The sequence below is a fragment of the Triturus cristatus genome, chromosome 3_2 (genome assembly GCF_964204655.1).
Source record: "Triturus cristatus chromosome 3_2, aTriCri1.1, whole genome shotgun sequence".
Lineage (NCBI taxonomy): Eukaryota > Metazoa > Chordata > Amphibia > Caudata > Salamandridae > Triturus > Triturus cristatus.
The window spans coordinates 319559627-319586452 of NC_140584.1; the positions used below are offsets into that span (position 1 = coordinate 319559627).

The 26826-nt window shown below is 48.3% G+C and overlaps 1 protein-coding gene across 2 annotated transcripts; it reads right to left on the reverse strand.

The window, feature by feature from the left end:
- Window positions 1-336: 336 nt before the first annotated feature.
- FAM110D (family with sequence similarity 110 member D) lies at window positions 337-26395 on the reverse strand. Of its 2 annotated transcripts, XR_014979885.1 has the most exons (3): window positions 26139-26395; window positions 1764-5941; window positions 337-1610 (listed from the first exon to the last, which is right to left on the reverse strand). XR_014979885.1 is itself a non-coding variant. In XM_085647781.1 (2 exons), the coding sequence occupies exon 2, from the start codon at window positions 4872-4874 to the stop codon at window positions 3747-3749; it is 1128 nt and encodes a 375-aa protein (XP_085503907.1). In that variant the 5' UTR covers window positions 4875-5941; window positions 26139-26395; the 3' UTR covers window positions 337-3746. The 2 variants fall into 2 exon arrangements, 1 of the variants encoding a protein (XP_085503907.1); XM_085647781.1 differs by having other exon boundaries at window positions 337-5941.
- Window positions 26396-26826: the final 431 nt, after the last annotated feature.

Genomic DNA, 26826 nt, shown 5'->3' on the forward strand with positions numbered 1-26826 from the left:
GCACAGTAGGTACATATGGTGGGCAGGTGGAGAAGATGTGAAGTATATAAAATAAGCTTTACAAGTTAAGAAATTGAAACGCTATAAAAATCACATGAGGCAATAAACACCACCCTGAGAGAAGGCCACATGTACATCAGAGGGCCCAGGTGGAATGGAAGAGTAATGCCCTTAAATGGGAGGCAGGGCACTGAAATAAACCGCCTCCAGGTGGCGCGTCGGTCGATCCAATAGAATCTTTTCACTCTAGTGAGGCAAAAGAGCACGTCACTCCACTTACCATAGTAATAGGGGCAAAGGTGTTGAACATTTACCGCATTAAAGATTGAGATTGACTTTAAAAACATAACATACATTTTATTGACAATTGTGAACAGATAATGTAAACACATTGAGGGTGAATAAAAATACACCGAGTGCATCATCTTTCTTGAACGACATCTGCGGCAGAAGTTTCAGGAAACGGGGAGGCGGGGGCAACGGGAGGCGGGAGAAGAAAAAGAGAGAGGGGGAGGTAGAAAGAATGGAAAAGGAGCAGACGATGGAAGGAAGAAGTGGGGAGTTGGGAGGAGCGCAGTATTTGAGAGCCAAAAACAGGGTGAGTCAGTGAGAGATGGGAGAGGAGGGAAACAAGCAGGAGAGAGAGTGAGACGGGGAACTGAGCAGAGCGGGTCACACCAGAGGGGGGGCGGGCATGGAAAGGGAGAGAGAGGAGGTATAAAGGCTGGAGAGACAAGGAGAGCCACACTGAGCATATACAATGGAGTACACACTGAAAATGGTGAGAGGGCACCGCGAAGAATCCCGAGGGGAGGGGGCGAAAGTGAAGCCTTACAAGACACTGGACACCACCAGGGAAGATTTGGATTTCAGGAGGCACCTTGGCCTTTGACCTCTGGCTCACGGGGAACCGACAGGAGTCCAGTTTCTTCCCAATGTTTTGAAGCAGCTGCAGCATTCCTCAAAAGGCAGAGGAGGGGCAGACAGCGGTAGGCAGGTCCGAAGAACACGACAGAGGGGCAAGACGAGATGGGGCAGTGACAGCCAGGGCGAGGGGGACACAGATGGCGCTCATTCACTTCAGCACACGGGGGGCGGAAAGCAACCGCAGCCAACCACTGCTCTCCCTCGTGTATGAGCCAAGACAGAGGCACGACGTCAGGCCGGCCCTGCCCAGCCTAGCCTCATGAATGACCTGCAATAGAGTCCAACCTCAACTCGGCAATGTTCACTCTCAATGACGACACAAGAAGGAGGCCGGCACGGAGAGCATCATGAATGACCCAATACAGAGCTGCAACCTCCTGCCAGCAATCTTCAGTCTCGATAACAATATTAAGAAATCATTAACGACAAGACATTGAAAATGGTGGTGTAGCCTTAGACTAACCCCTTTGAACAATCAAACGACTCAAGACATTCTCACAATCTTAGCAAAGCCCTGCTAAGCAACCATGAGCTAAGTAGGGCCATGCAGCATAGTCCTGTTGGACCAGGGGCAGTGATCTCATTCGGCCCAGCCCCGTGCAGCAAGTAATATCCTGAGGTTGTGATACAACCTCGTACCACCTGTTCAACCTCTGTATCAATACCCTTGAAAGGGGTGCAACCTCAGCCCACCTCTTCAACTTCTGTATGTATACCCTTGAAAGGGGTGCAACCTCGGCCCACCTCTTCAACTTCTGTATCCATATCCTTGAAAGGGGTGCAACCTCAGCCCACCTCTTCAACGTCTGTATCTACACCCTTGAAAGGCGTGCAACCTCGGCCCACCTCTTCAACTTCTGTATCCATACCCTTGAAAGGAGGTGCAACCTCGGCCCATCTCTTCAACTTCTGTATCTATACCCTTGAAAGGGGTGCAACCTCGGCCCACCTCTTCAACTTCTGTATTTATACCCTTGAAAAGGGTGCAACCTCGGCCCACCTCTTCAACTTCTGTATCTACACCCTTGAAATGGGGGCAACCTCAGCCCAGCAGGTTTTAATCCCATTAAGGACCCATGGTAGAAATGCATTAAGGACCCATGGTAGAAATGCATCTCCAGTGCAACCTTGTTCAACCACATTAATGACCCCAAACAGAGATGCCACCAGAGATACAGTAGGAGTAAGACAGAGCTTACTGGGAGGCATGGGTAAAGCAGTATAGAACCTTCCGGAAGCACGCTAGAGCAACACTGAGCCTCAGGGAAAGGAGCTAGCGCATGCCTGCACCTGTGGACACCACTATGGCCATATAAAGGCCACCAGGCTATACAGACAGAGCAATGCATTGCTTATTGGGCGACACAACCAGGGCAGGAAAACAAACAACGCTAGAGATCACATGTATGGTACCTCGGGCGAGAATAAGACCTCGCTGTGGCCTGAAACACTGCCCAGAGGCAGCATGGGTAACACAAATTGGAAATGGAGTTGAATGGACAAAGATCACTTGGTGAGACAGATCTGCCAAACATCTGGGACTGGTCTTCACTTTTTCCAAGTGGCACGGTTGGCACACTGGTCTTCTCCGAGATCTTCTCAGTAATACAGGGCAACAACAAGTCTACTAAAAATGCGTTGCCTCCGCATTAACTAAAAACCGTGTTGTCTTGTCCCCACGTCACAAATCCTGCAGTAGAAATTAACTGGGTAGTTGTTGTCTCATGTAAGATTTTTTGCATGTGCACCTAGGCCAGGCTGGAAATACAAATACATTTTTTCATCCTTTTTGTACTGCAGCTACCTTGCATTTCCTAGCCTAGACACTCTCCCAACGTGTATGGTTTTTGGATAGAAGTGTTGCTGTGTCTTTTGACTTGTTCAGCTGGGTATATCCCAAACCTCGTGCACCTTAAGCCTGTTTGCTTAGGACGGGTGGTGTTGAAGTGGAAATATACATGTCAACATATGGTGGGGGATATGCATAGTGCTAGAGGAGGCAACAAGAGAAATACTGAAGGTATGGAGAGGGAAAAGGATCGGGTGGGAGGAAGGCATGGAAGGTGCAGGACAGTAGGTGAGGGGACAGAGAAAGGGGAAAGAAAGATGCCAAAGAGATAGCAGTAAGGCAGGGTACAGTCCAGGTGATCGGCTGGGTGGCAGTCTCAACCCTAACTACTCAAAAATGTAATCTTGAAAAAAAATACACGAGCCCAGTCTAGGCTTTAAGAAGGATGGAGCAGCTCCAGGGATCACACACAGGGAAGAAGCAGGAATTGCCTTAGATAGCTCACTCAATATTTGTCCTTCGAAAAACATGAAATAAAACAGTGTAACATTAGAAGGATTGGATACTTGTTTCACACAATGTAATCGAACTGAAGCAAGAGTTTATTTACTACAGTATCATTAAAAGAGAGGGCATGTTTGGTAGCCTTCACAGTCTTGTTGGTGGAGCACGTCTCTCTGGTTTGGAAGAGGACTCACTATTGATTCACTCTGTAGACTCACACATTTGTCTCATATCTTGATGTCTAGCAGATAGCAGTAGGTCTGTGTTCACACATTGTGCTGTGTCTTTGTAGAAAGGACTTGCCTCTCTCAGCCTTTGCCTAGGAAGCCTCCATCTGGTCCGCGGCCCTGCAGCCACACTAAGGAGGCGAGTCCCTTCTCACTGGGTGGCCTGCCATTAGTACTTGAGACCTGGAGGATCTTTTCAGTGTTTGCTGTAGATGTTGCATTTCTGTTCTCATACCAAGTAGGAGCTACAATTGAGGATGGGCTGAGTCAGTTCTCTATGAGAAGCAGTTGGTCTCTTGTCACACGGTGGACTCTCTCTTTGTGGACTCAGGCCTGATATATTCATTTTTGGGGGATTCTTCCTTTATGGACTTCTGGCTTACGGACTGGGCTTTCTGGCAACTATAGAGCCATCGGATGACTCGTGCATTCCTCTCAATGATTGAGACTGGTGTTCGGGGCCGGCCAAGCGGCCCCTCCTCTGCTGATGAGGTCTCTTCCAAAGCACTGTCTCGAGAACAGACACTATGCTTGGACTCCCAGCTGCTTATTGAACTAGTTCCATCTTGCTCCAGCAAAGGGGACATGTTATCCTTCCTGAGAAGATCTGGCTCATCCATGCCACAGGCATTAAAAAAATGGTCCTCCTCTGAGGGGCTGAGGGGCCGCTCCTGGGGATTCACACACCGAGAACCTTCAAGTGCTTCTGGTTGGGAAGACAGATGCTTGGAGTGCAGAGATGAATGAGAGCGACCCCTAGGATGTGGAGATCGGACACAATAATGTTCAGAGTTTGTGAACCGTGGAGTGAGAGCTGGAGACTGTGGAGTTGGAAAGTCCATGTCGAGGAATGGGGGAGCCACCCTTTGGGCCCTTGGGCTGCCGCAAGATGCGATGGGAGACGATGCTTCGGCCCTATCCATCAGAATCCAATTAATGGGGGTTGACTGAGAGGAAGTGTCCACCAGGGCGTCACTTCTTTCCCTCATGGGACTCTGGAAGAGCCTCCGCACCAGGCTGAGGCCTCTGGCATTCTCCTTGTTCACAGACTTGCAGTCCCGCTGCTGTCGGTACATGATGAGGGAGTCCGGCCTCAGCTGGCGCCGCCCACTGCTTCGCCGCACCACAGCACCTAGTCGTGAAGATGTGGCCTTAGAAGGGCTTGTGGCACAGTGTGGTCCTGGTTCAGACCATACAGAGAGTAGTTTCCGGCTGCAGGATGGTGTAGTGGCCAAGGCTGGGTCCTGCCTGCTGTCGATCACCTGCTGCGTTTTTACATACTTGGCCTTGTCGGCTTCCAGGCGCTCCACGGCACTGGGGCTCCGGGCTCCGCTCCCACCATCTAGCTGTCTGCGCAGATATTCCGGCCCCCTGTTCAACAGTCCAAGGGGAGAACTTGAGCCTGGAAGAGGGGCTGTCCTCAGCATGGCTACCAGTCCTTGGGCTCCAACTGCCTATGTGAAGTGAAACAGAGGAAAGAGGGTATCCCTGAGCAGAAGACAAATTTGGGGGTTTCTTATACAATTCTGGAGAAGCACAGGAGCCCTGGTCTGACTGGGGAAACCCTGGACTCATGGATGCAGCGAGGTCTTCATGGCGAGTCCTCTTTTACGTTCACCATTCATGATGCAGTAGTGGTGCTTCTCATGATATGTGTTTCATGTAGTACTGACACCCGCTGTCGCACCAGGTGGCTTTGTATCCGCAGGCTTAATCCCAGTCCTTCTTAAGAAGATCGGAATGAAGTGGAGAGGGTCGCAGGGTGGATTGAAGCTTGTTCTTGAAGACCATGATGTTGCTTAAGGACTTCCAATGGACGTGAAAATCTGCCGCCTGGGGCGATGTAATTAAAGGATTTGAAGAAACAGGAGATCTGAAGAAAGCTGGAGGTCAGTCTACATGGTGATAGCCCATCTTGCATTAACTGCGGCACTGCAGGCAGTCTTGTGGGGGAGCTAGGGCTTGTACGTGGTACAGTCTTCGGACTGAGAGACAGAACAGTTGTCTCAATTCTTGGGGGACGCAAGATTTCGTCTTCACTCGAGTGATGCCTCTCACTTCTTTGAACTGTTTGCGATCAGGTGAGGACTCTCTTACATAGACCGGTGTAGCACGCGTGTCATGCTCCTTTAATTGCAGGTGCTAGTATGGGGAAGTGGCTTGCACATAGGATGGGACGCTGTGCATCACCTGCTCTTTTGCAATATCCTCACATCACTGCTCTCCTTGATGCTGTGGTCTCCGGACAATATAGCGATTTAGCGGTATCCTCTTGGTTCTTTGGCCTGACTCTTCCAATGTCTGACCTCTGCTGTCGTCGCCGGTCCAGTTCCAGAGCAGCCAGTCCCACTGAAAGGGGCAAGATGTGGTGCGAAAGGAGCACTCCAGGTCCAGAGACCTACAGGTGGAAAGGGTGCTCTGGATCCTGCTGTGTAGCCGATTCAAACTGTGTCCAGGCCATTAACCTCACGTGCAGAGATATTTCACTGGTACGCTAAAAAAATAAACAAAGAATGATCAGAATTACTGCAAAGGCTTCTGGGAACTGTACTACTATCCAAAGGCTTCTGGGAACTGTATTTCAACCCACAAAGTTCTAGGAACTGAAAGGCAAATCATAAGCTTTTTGAAACTGGCATGTTCTATAATTACGTTTGAAAAAAATAAAACTACTATTCAGAGGGTTTATGGAAGCATGCTAATGTGCTGCATTCCATTATAAGCATACATTGTCAAATGATTTCTTAAAAGGAAATGTCATAATCCATATATATTGTTCTTGCATTATTTCTTTTACTCACTTTATTAAGGTATGAAGTAATCACAAGTACCGCAAATCATTTTGGGGTGAACAATTCATCAGGTGATGGGGTCAATTCATCGGGGGGGGGGGGGGGGATGTATATGTGCGGTTCAAGAGGAGGCAGTGGGAGGGAGTTTTTCTCTGTCAGTGCAATTATCTTCATTTTCAGACCCTGGGGGGCAGGGGCGCATCTGGGCCCAAGCTTTTGGGGGGGGGGGGAGGGGGTAATATTTTGAGGGGTTGGGGCGAAGCCATCATCAAAGTTAGTCACAATTATTGTTAGGGTCACCTGCCACTGTTAAATGTTTGATTTGAATACTCAATTTGATGCATAATTTTGTGCTTCAACGTCTGGGACAATCACTAGCAAAATGGGATTTAAAATCATATTGAGGGCAGTTGAATAGGGTGTAAACATCTTTTCAAGATATTTGGGATAACCCGGCTTTTATCAGTATACAATACATTTACAGTTTTCGTAGGATGGGATGTTAATTCAAGAGATAATTGTTTTGCTGTTGGGGACAAGGTACCTCATGACCAGGCTCGCAAATCCATAGAATGCAGAAAATGTACATCCTGGTAGTAGGTGGTAACGCACAGTTCCAGTTAACCTCAAATATTCTTGATTTTGATATGCTTAGTGCCTCAGAAAATCTTAAATGCAATCCCTGTTTGAAAAGGTGCTGCGTGTAAAACAACACAATGCACAGAAACCAAGCACAAGATGTGAGTATATATAGTTCCGCCAGAGCAAAGAATAGATACTCATGAATAGTAGCAGCTACAAAACAAACTAGTGGTAATAGCTGTGAAAATATTTGTTACGGTGCATGAACAATAACTCATCTACAACTTAATTCTTTGAAATGTTTGCACATGGTTTACTGATGAAACTGTATTTCAATAGGATTTCTCTTCAGGGTGAAAGGATCATGCAGTAGAGCAAAAGCTGTACCCTGTGCTACAGGTAGACCCTCATTTACTCTGGTCCACCTTCAGGTTGCGAGCAGAGGATAAAGTGCATCTAATCCTCTGTTAACTTGGGTTCCCCCAGATGACCCTTCCCCTTCCCCCCCCCCCCCCCTTATCCAGATGTGCTCCAATCCCTTGCTCATGCACTGGCAGGAAATATCACTGAACTGTTGAAACTCACTTTACATCTTTGGAATGGTTCAGGCCTCATACAAGCAAGTTACATTCAGCACACTACTGACAAAAATGTAATTTGGAGTCAGAGGTAAGAAAAAAAAATCTCTCCGATACCACTTCTACCAGGCTTAGGAACATTTTTAGAAAAGCTGGGAGATGAACAACTGTGCATGGTTCTAAAAGAAGAACACCTATTGGATAACGAACAGATGCTTGTTGCTGAGGTATGGGTCGGTTAGTTTCTCTAAGACCTTTGTCATGTATGGTAGGAGGGTGAATGGGCTGTAGCTGAAGTATGGGTTAGTGGATGGTTGTTTGAGCAGGGGCATGATGGTTGAATGTTTCCAGGTGTCTGGGTATGTGGCTGAGCTGATTGAGGCATTGAGGATGGGTGGTAGTACTTCACTGATCAGTAGTGGTGGGGGCAAGGAGGAAGCCCCAAGTGGATGGTCTTCATGGTATCAGTGATTTTGATGGGGTTGATGACAGGCCAAGAGGTCAGGGTTTGTCAATCAGCCATGGTGGGAAGTTGAGATGTGATAGTGCTGTGGTCTGGCTGAGGGTCGAAGTTGCTGTATATTTGGGTGATTGTGTTACTGAAGAAATCCAAGAGCTTTTTGCAAAGGTCTTGTGAGGGGGTGATATTGTCGGAGGTAAGACCTCCGACCCTCGGTCTAGGTCCACTCTCTCCCGCAGTGCCGCTGTGCCGTCTCTTGCCTCCAGACCGGGAACTCCTCCTTGGGAGGTACGAGGCTGCTGCCCGCTCCTGCGCCTCCTGCCGGCTCCAACTGGGACCAGACTGCCTGCAACCACCATAACATTTCTCAGCCGTTTTTTTTCTTAAGTTTTCCCTGTTGTGCCACTGTTATTGTGCCCATCTGTGTCTTGCTCTAATTCCACCATTGTTTTTATTTTCTCATGCCTGCCTGTTCCTTTAGTCTTTCACTGCTGCTACCCCTGCGGCCCCTCCCCCCGGAATTCCCCTGCTCCTGCCTCCCAGCCTCTCCTCCCTCCCACCTCCCCTACTTAATGGCAGCTGCTGCGCACTCGCGCAACGGGCGTGCTGCCGGCGTGCCAAAGGCAAGCTCGCCTGTGCCCGTCTGCGGCCAGCACCAGGAACCCTGGACCTCCGACTACCCATCGCTACGACACCACCACCCTCCTCACACTCAACCCTGGAAGACTTCGAGAATGCCAACAGACCTCGCCGAACACGACTCACGGCCAGTTCTCCTGCCTCCACTGCCGCCAGACCCTCACAGCCACACAGTCACCCCGGCCTCCAACACCACCGACACCCTAAAATGCATCCTCCTCAACTAACACTCCGTACACAAACATGCCATGGAAATCTCGAACCTACTCGACTCCCTCTCGCCTGACATCGCCTTCTTCACACAGACCTGGACCAATGCATCCTCCGCCCCCGACGTCAGCATTGCCATCCCAGATGGATACAAGATCCAGAGGAAAGAACCCCCCAACCACCCAGGAGGGGGCCCCGCCATCGCCCACAAGAGCACGCTCCGCCTCACCACCTCCAGCGAAACCTTCCCCTCCGCCGAACACCTGCACTTCCAGATCCAGACCACCCCCAAAGCCACACTGAGGAACCCTCGTCTACAGGCCCACGAACACCCTTTGTCACCACAATCACTGACTTCATCGCACCCCACACCATCGCCTCAACAGGCTACATACTCATTGGAGACCTGAACTTCCACCTCGACAACCCCAGCGACCCAAACTCCACTATCCTTCTTGACAACCTCACCAGCAAACTCCTCATCAACACACCGACCCACAGAGCAGGATACACCCTCGACCCCATCTTCGCGGCAGGAAACAGCATCCAATTCAGCCACACAATGCAGCCACCATGGACCGACCACCACTGCGTACACTTCACCATCAACAAACCAAAGGCACCCAAACCAGCCCCACGCCCACCACGAAGGAACTGGAGCAAGGTTACCGACGAGCAACTTAACTCCGCCCTCACCCGAGACAACCACACCTGGGCACCTGACGCAGCCAGAGAACTCCACACCTGGATCTCCAATTACGCAGATGACCTCGCCCCGCTACGCAACCCCCGACAGACAACGCCCCAGGAAAGCCGCCTGGTTCACCACAGCTCTCCAAGAAGCCAGACGCACCTGCAGACGCCTGGAGAAGAACTGGAGAAACACCAAGACAACCGAAAACCACACCACCTACAAGGACGACATGATGGACTAGCACAACCAGATCAGAGCCACCAAGAGGAACTTCATCCACAACAAAATCCTGGCCAACTCTAAGGAACTTTACAGTGTCATTCAAGAATTCAACAACCCATGCAGCGGAGCCACAGATATCACCCCATCTCAAGATCTCTGCGACAAGCTTGGAACCTATTTCCACCTCAAGATCAAAAGCCTCTATGACACCTTCATCGACCATCCCCCAGGCGCCACATACGGCCCCCCGCCCCCCAGAAACACCAGCCAGCCCAACATCTCCAACTGGACACCGATCACGGCCGAAGACACTGCCTCGGCCATGAAAAGCATCCACTCGGGGGCCCCCACCAACCCCTGTCCCCCTCACATCTACCACAGAGCCGTGGCCGTCACCGCACCCGAACTACAATGCACCATCAACACCACCTTCAAAACAGGCACCTTCCCAGATGACTGGAAGCGTGCATTAGTCAGACCCCTGCTCAAGAAGCCCACAGCTGACCCCACCAACCTCAAGAACTATTGGCCCATCTTGCTCCTCCCCTTCGCAGCCAAAGTTGCAGAGAAAACAGTCAACAGTAAAACTGACAATTCATTGAATAGAACGCCGTCCTCGACCCGTCCCAATCCAGATTCCGAAGCAACCACAGCACAGAGCCCGCCCTACTCGCCGCCACAGATGACATCTGCACCCTCCTGGACCAAGGCCACTCCGCAACCCTCATCCTACTCGACCTTTCAGCGGCCTTCGACACCGTCTCCCACCGCACACTAGTCGCCAGACTACACGACACAGGCATACAAGGAACAGCCCTTGACTGGATCCGATAATTCCTCACCAGAAGAAGCCAAAGGATCAGACTCCCACCCTTCCTCTCTGACCCCACAAAAATCACCTGCGGAGTCCTGCAGGGTTCATCACTGAGCCCCACCCTCTTCAAAATCTACATGGCCCCCTCACAGCCATCATCCAACAACATGGACTCAACATCGTATCCTACGCCGACGACACCGCTTGTCCTCTCCCTCACCAAGGATCCCACCACTGCCAAACTCACCTTCTAGAAAGGAATGCAAGACGTTGCAGTCTGGATGACCAACAGCTGCCTGAAGCTCAACGCCGAGAAGACAGAAGTCCTCGTCCTTGGTACCACCTCTTCTGCATGGGACAGCACCTGGTGGCCGACCACCCTCGGAAGCCCACCTACCCCCTCAGACAACGCCAAGAACCTCAGCATCGTACTCGACTCATCACTCACCATGAACTGAGAGGTCAACGCTGTCACCTCCAGCTGCTTCAACACCCTCCACAAGACCTTCAAGTGAATCCCCCTGAGTCAAGGAAGGAAGTCACCCACGCACTCATCACCAGCAGACTGGACTATGGAAATGCACTCTATGCCGGCATCAACAAGTCCCTACTCTGCAAACTCCAGACAATACAGAACACCGCCGCCAGACTCGTCCTCGGCATCCCCCAACACGAATACATCAGTCAACACCTATGAAGTCTCCACTGGCTCCCCGTGGAGAAAAGAGTCACTTTCAAAATCCTCACTCACGCGTCCAAATGCCTACACAACAACTGACCCAAATACCTCAACAACAGAATCTCTTTCCACGTACCCAAAAGAAACCTCCGATCTTCCAACCTTGCACTGGCCTAAACCCAGCGCATCCACAGAGCCAAAGCAGGCAGAATATCTTACTCTCACAGTGCAGCCAAGACCTGGAATGAGCTACAGGCAGACATGAGACACGCCCCCTCCCTGACGACCTTCAGGAAGACCCTCAAGACCTGGCTCTTCGGCTAAACAGATCTGCGGACCCCCAGCGCCTTGAGACCCTCACGGGTGAGTAGCGTGCTTATAATTCCCCGATTGATTGAGGTGGCATTAGGCGTGGGGAAATCTTTGAAATATTGCTTTGAAAGGATGATCTTCAATTTGTTTAGATCCTTACTGATGGGGCTCTCTCTATTGTTGAGCTTGGGTACCTCTTGGTTGCCATGTGACGTGATTAACTGTGGTGTGCTGCAAGGTTCTTCCTTGTCTTTGAAGCAATTTAATCTCTGCATTCAACCTCTGCTACACCTTACCTACTCATTTGGATGCAAACCATTTTCCTATCTAGATGACACATAGATCATGGTTCAGCTGAACCAAAAAGCACCAGATCCTTGACCCAACTTTAATGATTGTTTGGACGCTGTCCAGCAATGGATGGACCACAACTTTCTAACCATAAACACCAAAAAGCCAGAGCTCCTACTTCTCAGTAGAGAAACTTCGCCAGCGCAACCATGGGTTGTTCCATGGGTGACCCACCAATCCCTGTGGCAGAGGTCAAATCAATTAGTGTGAATCTCAATGAAAATCCATTCCTTCGCCTCTTACATTTCCTCAGTTGCTAACCCCTGTTTTGTGTTACTGAAGACACATAGGAAAATTCTACCATACCTTGCTAGTCATTCTTGTGCTACGGTTATCCTCATGCTTTAGAGCAAGGTTGGCAACTTTCATTCCCTGAATTAAGGACTGAAGGAAGTGACCCGCTACGGGTCACTCGGGTTACTCACAACCACCTATATGCCTTCCCAATAAATGAAGTGTCGATCAGGCAGTAGAGAATGCAAACCAGTTAGTTTATTCTAATACGCTGCAGCGGAGTCCAATCTGATCAGTCTCTGTGGGGGACTGCCGAGGGGTCTGCCCTCCTTAGGCATGACAGAACCAGTTATACAATCCAAACACCTTCAGGTTCCCGCCCTAACTGGAATTTTCCAACTCCGGCCAGGTTGAACAAAGAGGGCACACAAGATGAACATTGTCACTGGGCAAAGAACATGATATTACAGTCCCAAGGCCACTCAGTGGCTCTCTACCGTTGAAAGGTATGAGAACGAGTGTTTTTAACAGTAAAAGCATGTAGCAATGAACAATACATTCACTAGTGCAGTGAAGCCTCAACCTTGAGTGCACAGGGTGGTGGCACAGGCCAGCTTCTCTGCCGAGGCAAGTATTTCTGAGACAGACACTCGATCTTAACAGTAACACAAGATGGCATCAATAAAGAGAACGTCATGCGTGCTAACTTAAGCCGAAACAGGGCTAGAGCATCGCAGAAAGGGGCGGTGTCAACATGTACATCAAGGAAATAACATTTCAAATCTAACAGGCCCCCCAGCAGCCCAGAGTGCTAGGCCCCAGAAAATCCAGAATTATGAGGTAAGACTGTTCTAATAAACTAACCAAAAGGGATCATGGGATGTTTTGAAAGTGTAGGCTTCACAGGCTGTCCTTGGACCAAAGAATCAGGTTTAAGACCCTCTGGCTTACTCATAAAATCTACTACAATAAAATGCCATCTTGGATCATAGTCTTCTTCTGGTTTCCGGATAAATAAACCTTGCAGTGGGTGGTGGTCATTCTGCTTTGAGGACCCAATGTTTTGGAATGATCCTCAGTTCTCCTTTAGATTAATCAAAAATGATCTGGTCTTTCAGAAATCAATCAAACCTTTCCAGTTTAAATAACTGAGGCACCGGACATTTCCCATATTCCCCGTATACTTGCTTTTTGTACCAAAAGCTTAGGTTGTTTTAGTGTCAAATGTTTCTATAGTGGACTACTTGAGTGAGGTGTATGAGTTTAGAACCATATGATGAAAGCAAGGTGTGGCAAGTGCTGCTGTGCATAAGCATGTGGTGGAGAGGGTGCAAATAGACATCATTGTGCGTGCAGCTAAATATCAACTTTTGCTTAAAACAAGAGACCATGTGTATATATGCATAGTGTCCACCCATTGGAGACAAAGTTAAATCATCAAGGAAATATTTTGCAGAGGGACATTGCACTTTTGCTGTAGTGGCAATTTGTGGAGGATGTCAGGCATATTTGAGTAGTGCACATTCACCCCGAGTACATCTGTTGGTACTACTGACAAATTAATTAATTGTTTTGTAAGTCACTGGTACTCATTCTGTCAACTTCCGATGGATGAAAATCTGAGTGGTTCAATAAGGATTTGAACCCGTGGCTATGGCATTGGAGTAGATACATGATCTCGCTCGGCTATCATAAACGGTTTTGGTGGTCTCTGTATTACAAGCATCAGATTCATGAATTTCTTTTATAGAACACCTATAAGTGGAGTCTTATGCAACAGTTGCAGATGTTGACCTTTTTAGTGCTAAATATAGATAAATTATATACCCTGCTCACAGCAACATAAAAGAACCTTCTCTTAATATTTCTGTTCTAATGTCATATTTATTAACTACTTTCGAAGGTAAACTTGTTCTCCATTAGTTACTGCGTTATCTTTTTACACTCCAAAGTGAGCTTAAAGTTCTGGTTTGGGTTGTACTCAGAACGTGCAGGGCACCCGTGCTGTGTTTTTGGTCGTTCATTTCCCTTGCAAATGCATGCACGAAGACTGACCAGGTCTGGAGTGGGCGCTGGAGGCACACAAAGTAATGCGAGATAAACGAAGCTTCATCAAGCTTTTAGGGACTAAAGAGGACCGCAGGAATACTTCAGGTGAGGGTGACTTGCAGTCTAGCCCAGTCCACGGAGGCTGATTGGAGGGCGTGGGGAAGGAAGGGGGGGGGGTGGAGGCTGCTCAGGGGCATCTACCCAATTCCACTCCAAGGAGCAGAGCCTAAGAACATCTGCACGGATTTCTGCTCAGCCTGCAGCTTTTAAATAGAATGGAGTCGAAAGCTAAATAAAGAAGATGTTTTACACTCCCCTCCCTGGTCTATTTGGATTCTCCTTTGAAGTGGATCTGACTTTCCACTTCTGATACTCCTCAATGGGCTGCCTGACACATCGAGCTACACTGAGAAGGATTCAACCTGTGAGGCACTGCGGCATGCCTCGGAGGGTGAGAGGCAGGCCTCTGAGGGGCTTCTGGGGGCAGGACCCCATGCCCCGCCTTTCAGGGGTTCCTGCAAATAAATGCACGTTCTGTCCCTTGCTACCACCAGTCCCAAAGCCCCAGGGTCCTTCTAGCTGGGAGAGTGGAGGATTTTCTCAGCTTCTGCCACAGCCAACCCCCCAACACACACACTATGAAGGTGCTCGCCACTAGACGTTTCGGAGTTTGGTATTTCTGTTCCAGCAGCACTCCCGCTCCCAAGGCCTTCTCGCCGCCCTACCCCGGATGACCCTTCACAAGCAGGATGTTCTGGAGAATTCTGTGTAGGCACAAATTGAATGGAGTGAGGCATGGGAAGGAAGGGCTGGGAGCCTTCCTGCAGTCTCTAAAGCAGCTAGGGCAGGAAAACTGCCGGCGACAGTCTTCCTGAGAGCTGTGATCTGCGCCCCTCCAGCAGGGGCCGTGGCCCCCCTGGGAGCGGAGGCATACTGACTTCTAACCTCACACGGTTGGTTAAAGCACGGTCACCAGTCTTAATGATCCTGTATGTGTTTACAGAATCCCCGCACTGCAAATTATCATTTTCTGTATAAACACGGCATTTTGTCTCCAACATATGTTCATATCAGGGAATCTCCCTTTCTGTCTTTTGGTCCCAAACCATTCACATTTCACTTGTTTGGCCGCTGGATACAGAGTTCTGGTGGTAATGGGCCTCCGACCTGCAAACCTTCCCAGGTCCACGGTGAGTTGCTTCTCCAGTCCAGGTTTTCTCTTTGCATTCGGGGACTTGTGGTTTTGTTTATCCCATTATAAAACCAGGACTAAAAGTTCAAGAGTGCAAAGAGAAAGCCTGACTGTAGCAGCTAGTCATGCATGCACCTGGGAAAATTGACAGCTATAGTTGAGCTGCACCAATGGGAGTCAATGTCGCGCACCAAAGTGACTGACAGTCACCACATTGTGCGTCACCTGGGGTAGTATCTCCTGCTTATGTTCAATGCCCATATTTATGTACAGCAACTCTCTTCCAACAGTCACGGTCATTAATCATGCACACCTTTCTCTCCCAGTGGCCACTGTTGGGACAGGAATGTACCCTGCATGGTGAACATGTGCGTTTGCCCGCCATGAGTGCACAACTGTGTGTATCTGGTATCCTTACGTTTTTATTTCGGCCCTGCCATCTCCAAGGGTGTGCTCGGAGGCCTAGGCCTGTTCCTTGCCGTGAGAGGTTCTGGACTTGTTCTGTGACCTGGAGAGGTGTACCTAGCATGCTCTAATTTACAACAAATGGTGACAGTCCCATTCAGTGGCTATAGTAAATATACAGCAGCAGTGTAGGCATACCACGTTTTAAAGATCAGTGGGGTGAACACACCTTCATCTGGATCACTAGAGAGGATGCCGTCTGGTCAACACATGCAAAGTTCTGCTTGTACGTGCCTGCCCAATCTTTTGTGTTAACATCCTTCATGCATGTTAAGCTTGTTAGTGTGTGTAGCCTATGTGTTACATGTATGATTTGTGGGTGAGCCACAGTAATGGATTTATTCTGGATGCTCCTGGTCTGGCCTAGCACAAAATGGAGGGTGAGGACTCTTCCCCCTGGACAGAGGGAGTGTATCGCTCACTGCGGGGAGGGAACTTAGACCCTTGAGTGAAGAGAGTGGAGACCGGTCTCTTTGGATGATCTGCGAGTCTTTGGTTGGCAAGGGACTGCTGAGCAGTGTTCCTGATCACTGCCATTTGGTGAGTGGTAGGGGTGTGGGGCTGGATGCCGAATTTTATGTGAAAAGTAAGGAAGACTTTAGGTGAGGCTTGCCTGATTACTTCATCCGTTGGACTGATGACAGCGGGGTGCGGAAGCTTCACACCCCTTTGTGCCGCTGTTGTGGGTGCAGCAGGCTTGAGACTACACTGCATCACTCAAAGGCTGTGTGAGGAGAACAGCTTTGAAAGGACACCTTAAAGATGAACCAACCCTAACTGGTTCTACAGTTTGAGACAGTGGATCCACATCTCCGGTTTGGTTGGGATCCAAACAACCCCACTTTGTTCTGAACGGCCTGTGAATCTATCTGCAAAACCACTGTCTGGACCATGTGGGGCAGCAACTGCCAAGATGCCAAAGACACTGGCAGAGCTACATTGACGGAAGCACTGAAGGCAATGTCTAGAGCAAGAACTGCTGTCCAGATGGCCCTGGCATGGGCCACAGCTGCCACTTACTGACAGTCTTACTGGGGCTGAAATCATGTCCAGGGCCGGACGGGCCGTAGCAGGCACTGGGCATTTCCCCGGTAGGCCAGAGGGGCGTGAACTGGTTTTCTGGCCATGGGAGCCAGTTTTGTCACCAAGGGACGGTTTTGCAGCAATGCTGCAATATCGGCCCCCTGTAACAAAAGTGGGAGCTGTGCTTTTTTCTAGCACCTCCCCCCCCCCAGGGCCGGTCGAGCAGCAGTCAGCCAGGGCTGGTTGCTGTTCTCAGTCTGGCCCTGATCATGGCAGGGCTGCGGGTCTCCATGGCACAGCAGCAAAGTAAAGGCAGAACAGGCGCTATGGAGGCGGCTCTGTACCCAGTGCCGAATAAGCTCAACTGTAGGCTGCCAGTGTGCCAGGGCCCCCCCGAGTGCCTGTGCACCATTGGAGTGCTGAGCGGCACTAAAACGTTCCAGGATAAGACTGCAAAGACTTGAGACTGAGCCCACGTATACATTTGAGAGTGGGTGAAACTACATGTGAGCCTTCTTCGAGGAACTCCTGAAGTGACCTTAGAGAGGGGGAGCCCAGTGGCCGGCGAGTGAGTGAGCCTGGGAGAGGTAGAACCGAGAGGGACTAGGGTAGGTGCAGCACTTCCCAACTACAGAGACCAGAAAAACTGACAAGTTGATGATGAGAACTGTAGTGTGTAATAATGACTGACCTGGTTATTAAAGTACTTTCTTACAAAGATAAACACTGGGATGGACATTAACTTCTTTTTATCTGTTGATTGGTTGTTGAGCTCTGAGCTCGAGCACCCCCACACTACCTACACGCAAATGCTCACACTCCCAAGTTTGCAGAGCTATAGCAGGACGGGTCTCCGGACAACAGAGGCGGGCAAGCTCAACTCCCATGGGCGAGGCCCAGTAGCCCCTGCCTGCTCCTCGCCTCCCCCCAACCCCCACAAAAGGGGGTTCTAATGGTCAATATGTCTATTCATTTACACCACCTATCTCCCTATGGTCACTGGTCCTAATACTGTACACCACGTCTCTCCGCTGGTCACTGTCCCTAATCAGGTTTACCATCTCTCTTTGATGGTCAAAATTGCTCATACACCACCAATAGATAATTCCTTTCCATATGGTACCATACCTCAGTTATCTGTGGTCACCATCCCACACCATTGGACTCTATCCTTTATACATCACCAAAAGACTCCATCCCTCACCACTGGGTATCGTCGCTCATATTACCAGTTATCACCATCCCTCACCACTGGACACGGTTTCGTATACATCAGTAATGGTCACCATCGCTCACCACAGGGTGCTGGCCCTCATACATCACCGTTGGTCACCATCCCTCACACGTCACAAGGGCTCACAGCTGGGCACTCACTGTAGCTCCTCCAACAAAAAAGGTCAACATTGGGAGGACCACTGGACTTATGCAATGTTGCGGCTGCTGCGTTTTACGCATAAGTATGTATTTGCCGCATGTACCCAAAGCTTTAAGTGGGCCGGGCCTGGGCACCCGCAGTTTTTTTAAGGGGGCTTCAAAACGGGTCTCTATCGGGCTCGGTTTTGTGCCCTGGCACAGGCAGTCCGTTCTTTTTTTTCCGGACTGCAGTGACAGCAGGTACATCATGTGCATGTGGTGATCCTTTAGAGCATGGGTACTCACAAACGTTTTCTCGGGGCCAAAAGTGCAGTCTGGTTGCTGGTCGAGTTGTATAAATATAAGTCCATTCATTTAATTAATTAGTTCATGGTTGCCCCCAATCTACAGCTGGGACGGGAATCAATTATTAGTCTACTTCGCCCTCACTGGGGCACAAGTCACTGCGTCACACTTGGACGCATTCCTACTCATTGTGTAAAGCGGGAACTCAGTGACGTTACAGACACATTGCATATAATCACACTGAATGTCACTGAGCATCTGAGATCCCTCCGTTAACACCATGCTCCGCACCCGCACCACATCTCTGAGAGACCTGTTTGAAGAACAAGGCAGAATCACAGCGTGCATCATACAGTAACTAGGAATGTTAACAGAGGCCCGTCAGCTCTAAGGAGGGGGAACTGGTTCGGTACCAGGGAGGCTCATAGCTTAAACTTCAGCTGTCTTGTTCAGAAGGCATTATCCTTACATGTGCCCTATGGGAGGTGAAGGAGGGAGAACTCTTGGACAGGCATAGCGTGCTAACATGGATAAAAAGCATGCCTTTACCTTGGGAGTCTTCAAAACTTACACAGATTGGTGCTGCTGAAAAGGCACGGATATGACTGACTGATGTTGCTAATGGACCGCCTTCATGGCGGTGACTACAGCTGTTTGGTTACTGAGGTTGAAGATCTGCACCACAGCAGTATTTCCCCCCCCCCCCCCCCCCGCAGTGGCTGGTGCTGAGGTCTATGCTGGACTGGAAATTAAAGCCAGCAACCTGCATGTCAGGCGCGCAACATCCATATGGCTCAAAGAGCTTCAGCCCGCCCCCCCCTTGTGTGTGTCAGCCCGGGCTGAGACAGCTACCCGGGCAAACACACAGACAGTTTGAGCTGCCAGCCGCACCCGAGTACTTCACAGGTCGTTAAAAGACCATTCACTTGTTAACGAGGCTTTATTATATTTTCACCCCTTCTTAGAGCCCCTGCATCTCACGTCACTGAGCAAGAAGGGGAGGGGGCACATGTGAGGAGGCGAATCACTAATTTCTTAAGCATGCTTTTTTGATTGCCTTTTTAGGTCTCGCCTGAGCCAGCGAGCATGCGCTGCTCAGCGAGGCTTTAGTAAGGACTTCCGAGTGTGACCACACGCTCGTGCATGTATTTTTTTGTTGCTGACAGCCTATTGGCCTTTGCGTGCGTCTTTCTAAGAAAGACAGCATGCAATTGGGCAAAGGTGGGTTTTTGTCCCACCTTTTCTTAGAATGTTGACGCCTACGGCCTAGACCTTGCGGTTACGAGCAGAGGCACGCAGTGTGGCATCTGCTTCGGGTCACATTTCAAAGCTTGGTTTTCGTCGCTTTCACTTTCACGGCCGCATTCTTACAACGTGCACACCACTCGCGGGATGCTGCAGCTGCATTCCTCGCATCTCATGGCGTTGTGCCTGCGGGAGCGAGCAGCTGCAATGCCTCCTTGTTCTAAAAGTCATTTAAATATGTCAGGTTTCTGACTGGGAACTGGTAGTTTGTCTCTTAGGCAACAAATGGTTCAGCGTTTAGTTTCTTTTTATTTATAATGTACAATGATAGTGCCGTAAGCTGAGCTTTAAGACCCAGTAACAAAAATTACAAAAGTAAAAGCTAGACACCATAACGGCAACAACATAGTAACAATGAAAGAAAACAAAAAAAAAATTCTTGAACATCATGACAAAACCGTAAGGTAACAACGCGGCACTATATTTGTATTTCTTTTTTCAAGTGCGTGCTTATTTTACCCCTGGCACCCCCGGCCCCTTTAACAGAGTAGCTAAACAAGGGCGTATTTATAGGGCCCATAAATTACTTTATTCCGCTGTGTAGTTTATACACAGTGTTCACACATGCCGTTACGCTAATGCGGGCGAACAATGTATGAAGCAAGCGTAAAGGGACTGCATCCATCCATCAGTGTCACCATTGCGTTGCCGGCTTTTTAATGATTTGTTTATGATTTCATGACTGCGAAAGAGGCCGCGGTTTTCTATTAATCTGCCCTTTGTTTCCATCGATCCCCCGGCGGTCAGCAGTGTCTCCCTAGTTTTTTTTTTTTTTTTTTTTTTTTTATCGGGAGCTTTATTTGACAATCGCGGAAAGACTAATGACCCTCGTGCCGGCGCAAGCGCCACCGGACCACAGAACATTACAGAGGCCAAGGGGGCATTTCAAGACAGCCACAAACTACATACTACCCTTTACACACAGCAACGCATGCATGTATTTTGCATCTGTGTTCACTTACTAAGCATCTCGAAAGAATGAAGTGGAAGTACCTTAAATAACATATCTGAAATTTAGTGATGGGCAGTAATGCCAGCGAGACTTAAGGGAGGGTGAGGCGAGCGACCCTGCAGGGCCATCATAGCATTTACGATGAGTATTACATATCCACACCATTACGTTGTATTGTGCAGCACTCTGCACTTTACTCCGACTTTTTGACTCGTTTTAACAAAATGTAAATACATTCGCTAGGAACGCAGCTTCCAGTATTTGATGACACACAGTCAGATCTCTTGACGGGGGGTGAATGTTATGATTTGTTCTGCATTCCGTCCATCAATTGTGTGTCTTACACAGAGTCATTAAGCAGTAGAATAAAACTGGATGCGGAAATATTTACACTTCAAGGATGCATTGCAGAGCGAGTACACGGCTGGTACCGATCCGTGGGTCAAGCCCTTGGGCAAATGCGTGGCCAAAAACGATGTTCATCCATGTTCAACGTGCATAAGTCACAGATAACCACGGTTTGTCTGAGAACATGAAAGTGGGTCGAGGATACACTTTCTCATGCTCTTGGGGCTGCTGGGTGATTTTGGGCACGCCTTTTATTGGCCATAGTGTGGTGATCCGGCCGTCTCAGGTTGAGTGCTTGGGTTAACTACATATTCAATCGCACAATGTGATCCTGGGTGTATGATTTTATTCCCATGCACTGCAGCTACTATGTCATAAAACACTCGGCGTGTTTACAAAAATGTTGGTATCAAAAGCAACAGGAGATAGGTATAAATCTAAAGAAGAATGTGACTGGGAATCGGACTTGGATGAATCTTTTCTATAATTTGGAACAAAATTTGGACCAAAATAAGGAAGTTTTCTAGGGCAGCAAATACGACTCAAACTTTTTTGTATATAATGGACTTTTGATCACTCCAGCCAAATTACATAAAATTGATCTTTCTATCCCCTCTACCTGCTGGTCCTGTTCGGCCTTGGTAGCAGATCTTAAACATATGTTATTTACTTGTCCATCTATTCATGCTTTCTGGGTCAGAGTTTGGCAACAAATTAATACAATTTTCTCTTCACATTTCCCCTTTTCTTTTCCCCACATTTTTCTAGGTAGCATTTCAGAGATATGGTCCTCCTCCACTATTAATGCATCGATTGTTGATTTACTCTTAGCTGTAGCGTTCCACAAATCACCAAGTCATGGAAAAATGCTTCGAATGTTTCTTTCCAGGCCTGGTGTACGTTACAATCACAGATCAGACAGGGCTTATGTCCACCCAATTACGCTTGCTATTAAAACGGGACTTATTATGGTTACCCATTACTAATTTCCTGAATTTATCTGCTCAATTCTTACCTATACATACTCCTTGCAATGAAGTATCCAAACCGCCTTGAAGTTAATAGTAATTATTGATATACACTGTTTTATATCTTGTTATTTCATAAGTTTTTTATTAGAGGAATTCTTATAGCTCAATTATTACATTCTGAATACAAAGTTCTGTTATACCATTTGATAGCTCCTTCTTCCTCCCCTCCTACCCCTTCCTCTTTTTTGTTTCTTTCTCATATATGATTTTTTTTTGCATTATCCTATACTTGTATATTGTATTCCATTTGCTATTATGTTTTACTTTGTTATCCAATAAATTATTATTTTTTAACTTAAAAAGGTAAACAATGTCATCATGCTTCAGTTGTCATTTCACTGCAGTAATACACATCCAGCATATGAGCAACGCCAGTCATTCTCTTCTCAGGTGAGTGGCAAAGGCCATGAAAGATGTACGAGGGAACTCCTGTACTGACTCGGGACTACCTGACTTACTAAACCAATTGAAATGCAAGTAAACTGATTTGCAAAATAACTGAATTGTGAATATATGGAACACCAACTACCATGGTAAACTGAGGCAGGACTGCTGCTCCATGTGAGAGGGTGACCCCGCCGGTGTTTAGCAAATGTACTGTATATAGTAAACATTATTAAAAATGCCTTGTTTTCACACACACACACACACACACACACATAAAAAAGCAACAGGAGATAAATAGGCATTTAAATCTGCTTCATTCTTATGCCTCAAATGGACAATGGTTGAACTTTTATTGAGGAGTTCTGAACAGTGCTAGCTACTACAACTCACATAGGCCACTTCCAAGCGCTGAACATACAACACTCTGGGATGTTCAGAATTCAAGGGAGTCTGAGTCTAGTCCAGTACAAAGAATGACCTTAGGTTAGACATTCTTTAATCGTTCCCATGTTGACAAAGAGCTTATTTGAAGGCCTGTTGGAAAACTGTGGTTTCCAGCAGCCTCCTGGACCGAAACAAGCCAGCTTCCAAAGAGAGCTGCGGCTGTTCCATAACCCTCACCCTTAGAGGATCTTCTGCTGTGGTCTAATTTCTTAAAATGCAGTCAACCACATTAAAATTCATTTTTCGCACAGATGCTTATACAACCATGAACACAATGCATCACAATACACGTGAAGGCTTTCATTACAACACAAAAGGCAGACCTCTTGCCTCCTGTAAGTCTGTGGGTCTTCGAGAGTAGATATATATTTGTTCACTTTTTTTCTTCTTTTTTTAGCATATTTTTTATATATGTTTTTTCAGTGTCCTTCCATCTGTGTGTTCATTTGCTGCATGGCTAAACACTAAAAGGTCCCAAAGGTGAGACCTATTGGCAATGCCAGTGCTTTTTAAAAATGTTTTTACTATGAATGCGGTTCCGATGAATGAACAACAGGCAGAACAATGGCTGCTGACTGCGTCTGCTGTTTTCCACACAGGGCCACATCTAAAGGTCTGCCGGGCCGCAAATGGCCCGCGGGCTGTACTTTGAGTACCTAGGCTTTAGAGAGTCATTTTCTCTCTGGATTTCCCGTCTCTTTTTGAAACTAAGGAGCAGCAACATTGTCGTGGTGTCACCAGGGATTTATGTGGAAGTGTTGTCAATATTATAAACAAGCCATAGTTGCTGCTTATTTATCTTATGCAACTAGTAACCAATGACAAAGCCAACAGTCCTGACTTGTAGGTATGATGCGACTTGTATCATATCTGGACGCAATGACAGCCAGGAACACCAAAATACAAGTCGGGCGGCACACTGTGCTAAACACAGATTTTTAGCTTACCTGTTTCTAAGCCACGCCCTTAATTACATTGACCACGACCATTTGAGAGACCCTCCATTTTTTCATCCCAATTAAAGCCCTGCATGTACCAACATAATCCCTCATCTGCTGCCTAATTTGCAGTTTGCAGATTTAAAAGTACAACAAAAAATTGTTCCTAGCTCAAACGGATCAAAAGTTACTAAAAATGTGGCAACATGTTTCTGCGCAGTGCAAGACCCGACGCATAGGTTGACTGGTCATCTTTCTGCTGCTTATTGCTGTATTTAGGTGTCAAACTGGTTTTAAAGAGGTGAAACATTTGACTAGAGTGTGTTAACGTGCAAAAATAATGAGGGAACATCCTTTACTTGTCGCGTAATTGAGTAAACCCTCACGCATAATTCCACTGGCCCTGACATGGGTGGCCAGCTTTACTGGTCCATGGTCGCAGTTGATCGCCAAGTGGTTTCTTCAGCCTACATAAATCACCGGGCACCGACCACCATCCACTAATAGACAGCTTCATTTGGTGATGAGCACCGTCCCCCGCCAGCCATTGCTTAGGAGCGGTCGGGTCTGTTGAAGAGGAGTTAAATACATTGTTGAGTTCACAGCAGCTGGGTTACATCTCACACAGGCGCTTGATTTGTTTTCACCGAATGTTTGTTTTCACAGAATAACACTAGCTGGGCGCAACAAGTGAGTGCTGCGAGGCTGGGATCAGCTGAGCGCCTGCCCCAGGCAGAGACTGTCTGCATTTGATCCTAGATTTATGCAATAAGGGCGCCTGGTCAGGTGAGGGGGCAGAGGTCACCGGCCCAGCGTGACCTATACAGAAGTTTCATGATGCACCAGTCAGAAGGGCTTCTGTTCTCACGGGCCTGTTAATGCGGACTGAAGCAGCACTAATGGAGACGTGGTGGTAGGGGGTCAACAGGGGACAGGGAGGGCACGCAACTGCAGCTTAGAGGGGGTGGGGACGCGACTGAAGAGAGGTTTGAATGACAAAAACAGATTATTTATTTCTATCTATTGAGGATCAAAGGAGTGTAGTTGCCCATTCCCTGGCACCGTGCCCCTTTCCGGCGCAGTCAATGATTAATCAGTGGGCAGGGCACCCTCGTATCACAGACACATGCCCTCCTCCTGAAGTACACAATCTCAAGTCTCCCCTCACGCCCCACTCCATGGGGCGCCTCTCCCCCCAATGCCGCCTCCCTCCCCTGACCTCCGCGGCCCACAATCCACCGCACACACGCCCTGCCTAAACACAGGGCGCCTCGCTGCGACAGATAGGCGCTAATTCTAGTTCCAAAAGCAGGGCTGGCAGAGACCAAAAATACACCAAAATACACACTGCTAAAAACAGCTCCACGAGGCCCGGGACTGACCGACCTCCCACCAGAGCCACAAGAGCAGGGCTTGATTACCAGGAGCACAGACCGCCGCAGACGGAGGCTTGGTGAGGGGTAGGTGGGTGTGGCAACGAGTGCCTCCTTGATTTTGTTTTATATTTGCAACAAGGTCTCCAATAACCTGAGCTGAGATAGATGTTAAATTCAGAGGCTGTATAGAGAGCACCGGATTCCCCGAAGAGTTTTTGGGTAAGGGGAAAGTGGGGTGGGGTGGGGGGGGCGGAGAGAGAGCAACTGTGGGATTGGGCTGCTCCAATACTAGTCAAGTGACCACGATGACGAAGTGAAGATGCTGACTTAACCATCATCTTTGCTGTGTGTGACCTGCTTCTTAGACCTGGCGTTTTCGCATGTCGAACTCCCCGCACACATAGAAACGAGAAAGTGAAACTACAAGTCCCAGTATTCTTAGCGATGCTGGCTATAAACCTAGGACCGACCGATGGCCTCGCAAAGGACATTGGGACAGTTGGCAGCTCAGTTCTCCAAGTCAATGTCTAACGCTCTCACTTTACTTTAAAATTACACAGAAGTCTGCACAATCGCATGTCACCAGGTTTATAAATAGTTCTAAGTAAACTGAACTTCCTTTCCCACTGCCAGATTATTATTTGACAAATGATAGCTAGCATTCTGTGAGTCACGGTTTTAGTTTGTTTCAAAATGAGCTAAAAGTACTAAAAAAAAACACACACACACACACACAACACCAGTGTTGTGTATAAAGTTCAGTAGCACGTACATGGAGGTGCGCGTAGAGAGACAGAGAAGGCAAACACAGGTGAGCCCTAGATACCACGCTCCCAACCCATCCACCAATCACCTCAGACGCCCCCCGAGCCACTAGATAACATATCTGCAAAATCCAAAAGCCTCGCTAAGAGAAGTCTTCCCTAACCTCGCAGTTATGAGAGCGTGGACTTACCTTGGCAGAGAGAAGACCCTCTCATCCCTCGAGTTCAGAGAAACTGCTCGCGAGCCGTGCGTGCAGCGCGAGGAACTCTGCGCCGCGCGGCATGTCCGTCCAAGCTGCAGCTCAGAGGGAAATCTGCTCTTCCGCCACTCCTAACCCCTCCCTTCCCGTGTCACTGGAGCAAGCAGGAGGCCCGAAACAAGTCCCATTAGACGCGAACACCCGCTCTGTGAACTCATGGACAGGCGCTCCCGATTCCTGGGGATTTACGAGTTGAGGGCTATTTATCACCCCTGATATAAATATACGAAGGTTATTTATCGGTTGTGGTAAATAACATCTATTATGAGTTTATGTGGAATACAATGCGGATTTTGGCGTTTAACGCACCAAAATCTGCATCCATTCCCCTGTTAAATTTTGGCAGGTTTGACATGCGGAAATGCAATGAATTTTGGGTTATTTAACATTACATAAAGCAATGCCTTACATAAAACCAAACTTGTAATTCCGTCCTGTGCTTAAACCAAGTAGTGGCCCGTCCCTTGCCAAAGTGGCAAGGTGGGCCAGAGGAGCGTGGTGGTGGTGGGGGGGGAGGGGTTTAGGCTCAAAAAAATAAAATAAAATAACTTATCTGAACGTGCTGCCGCCCCCGCATTGCGCTCTTCCAGTCTCCTTCTGAGCACAGGCTCCCCGACTG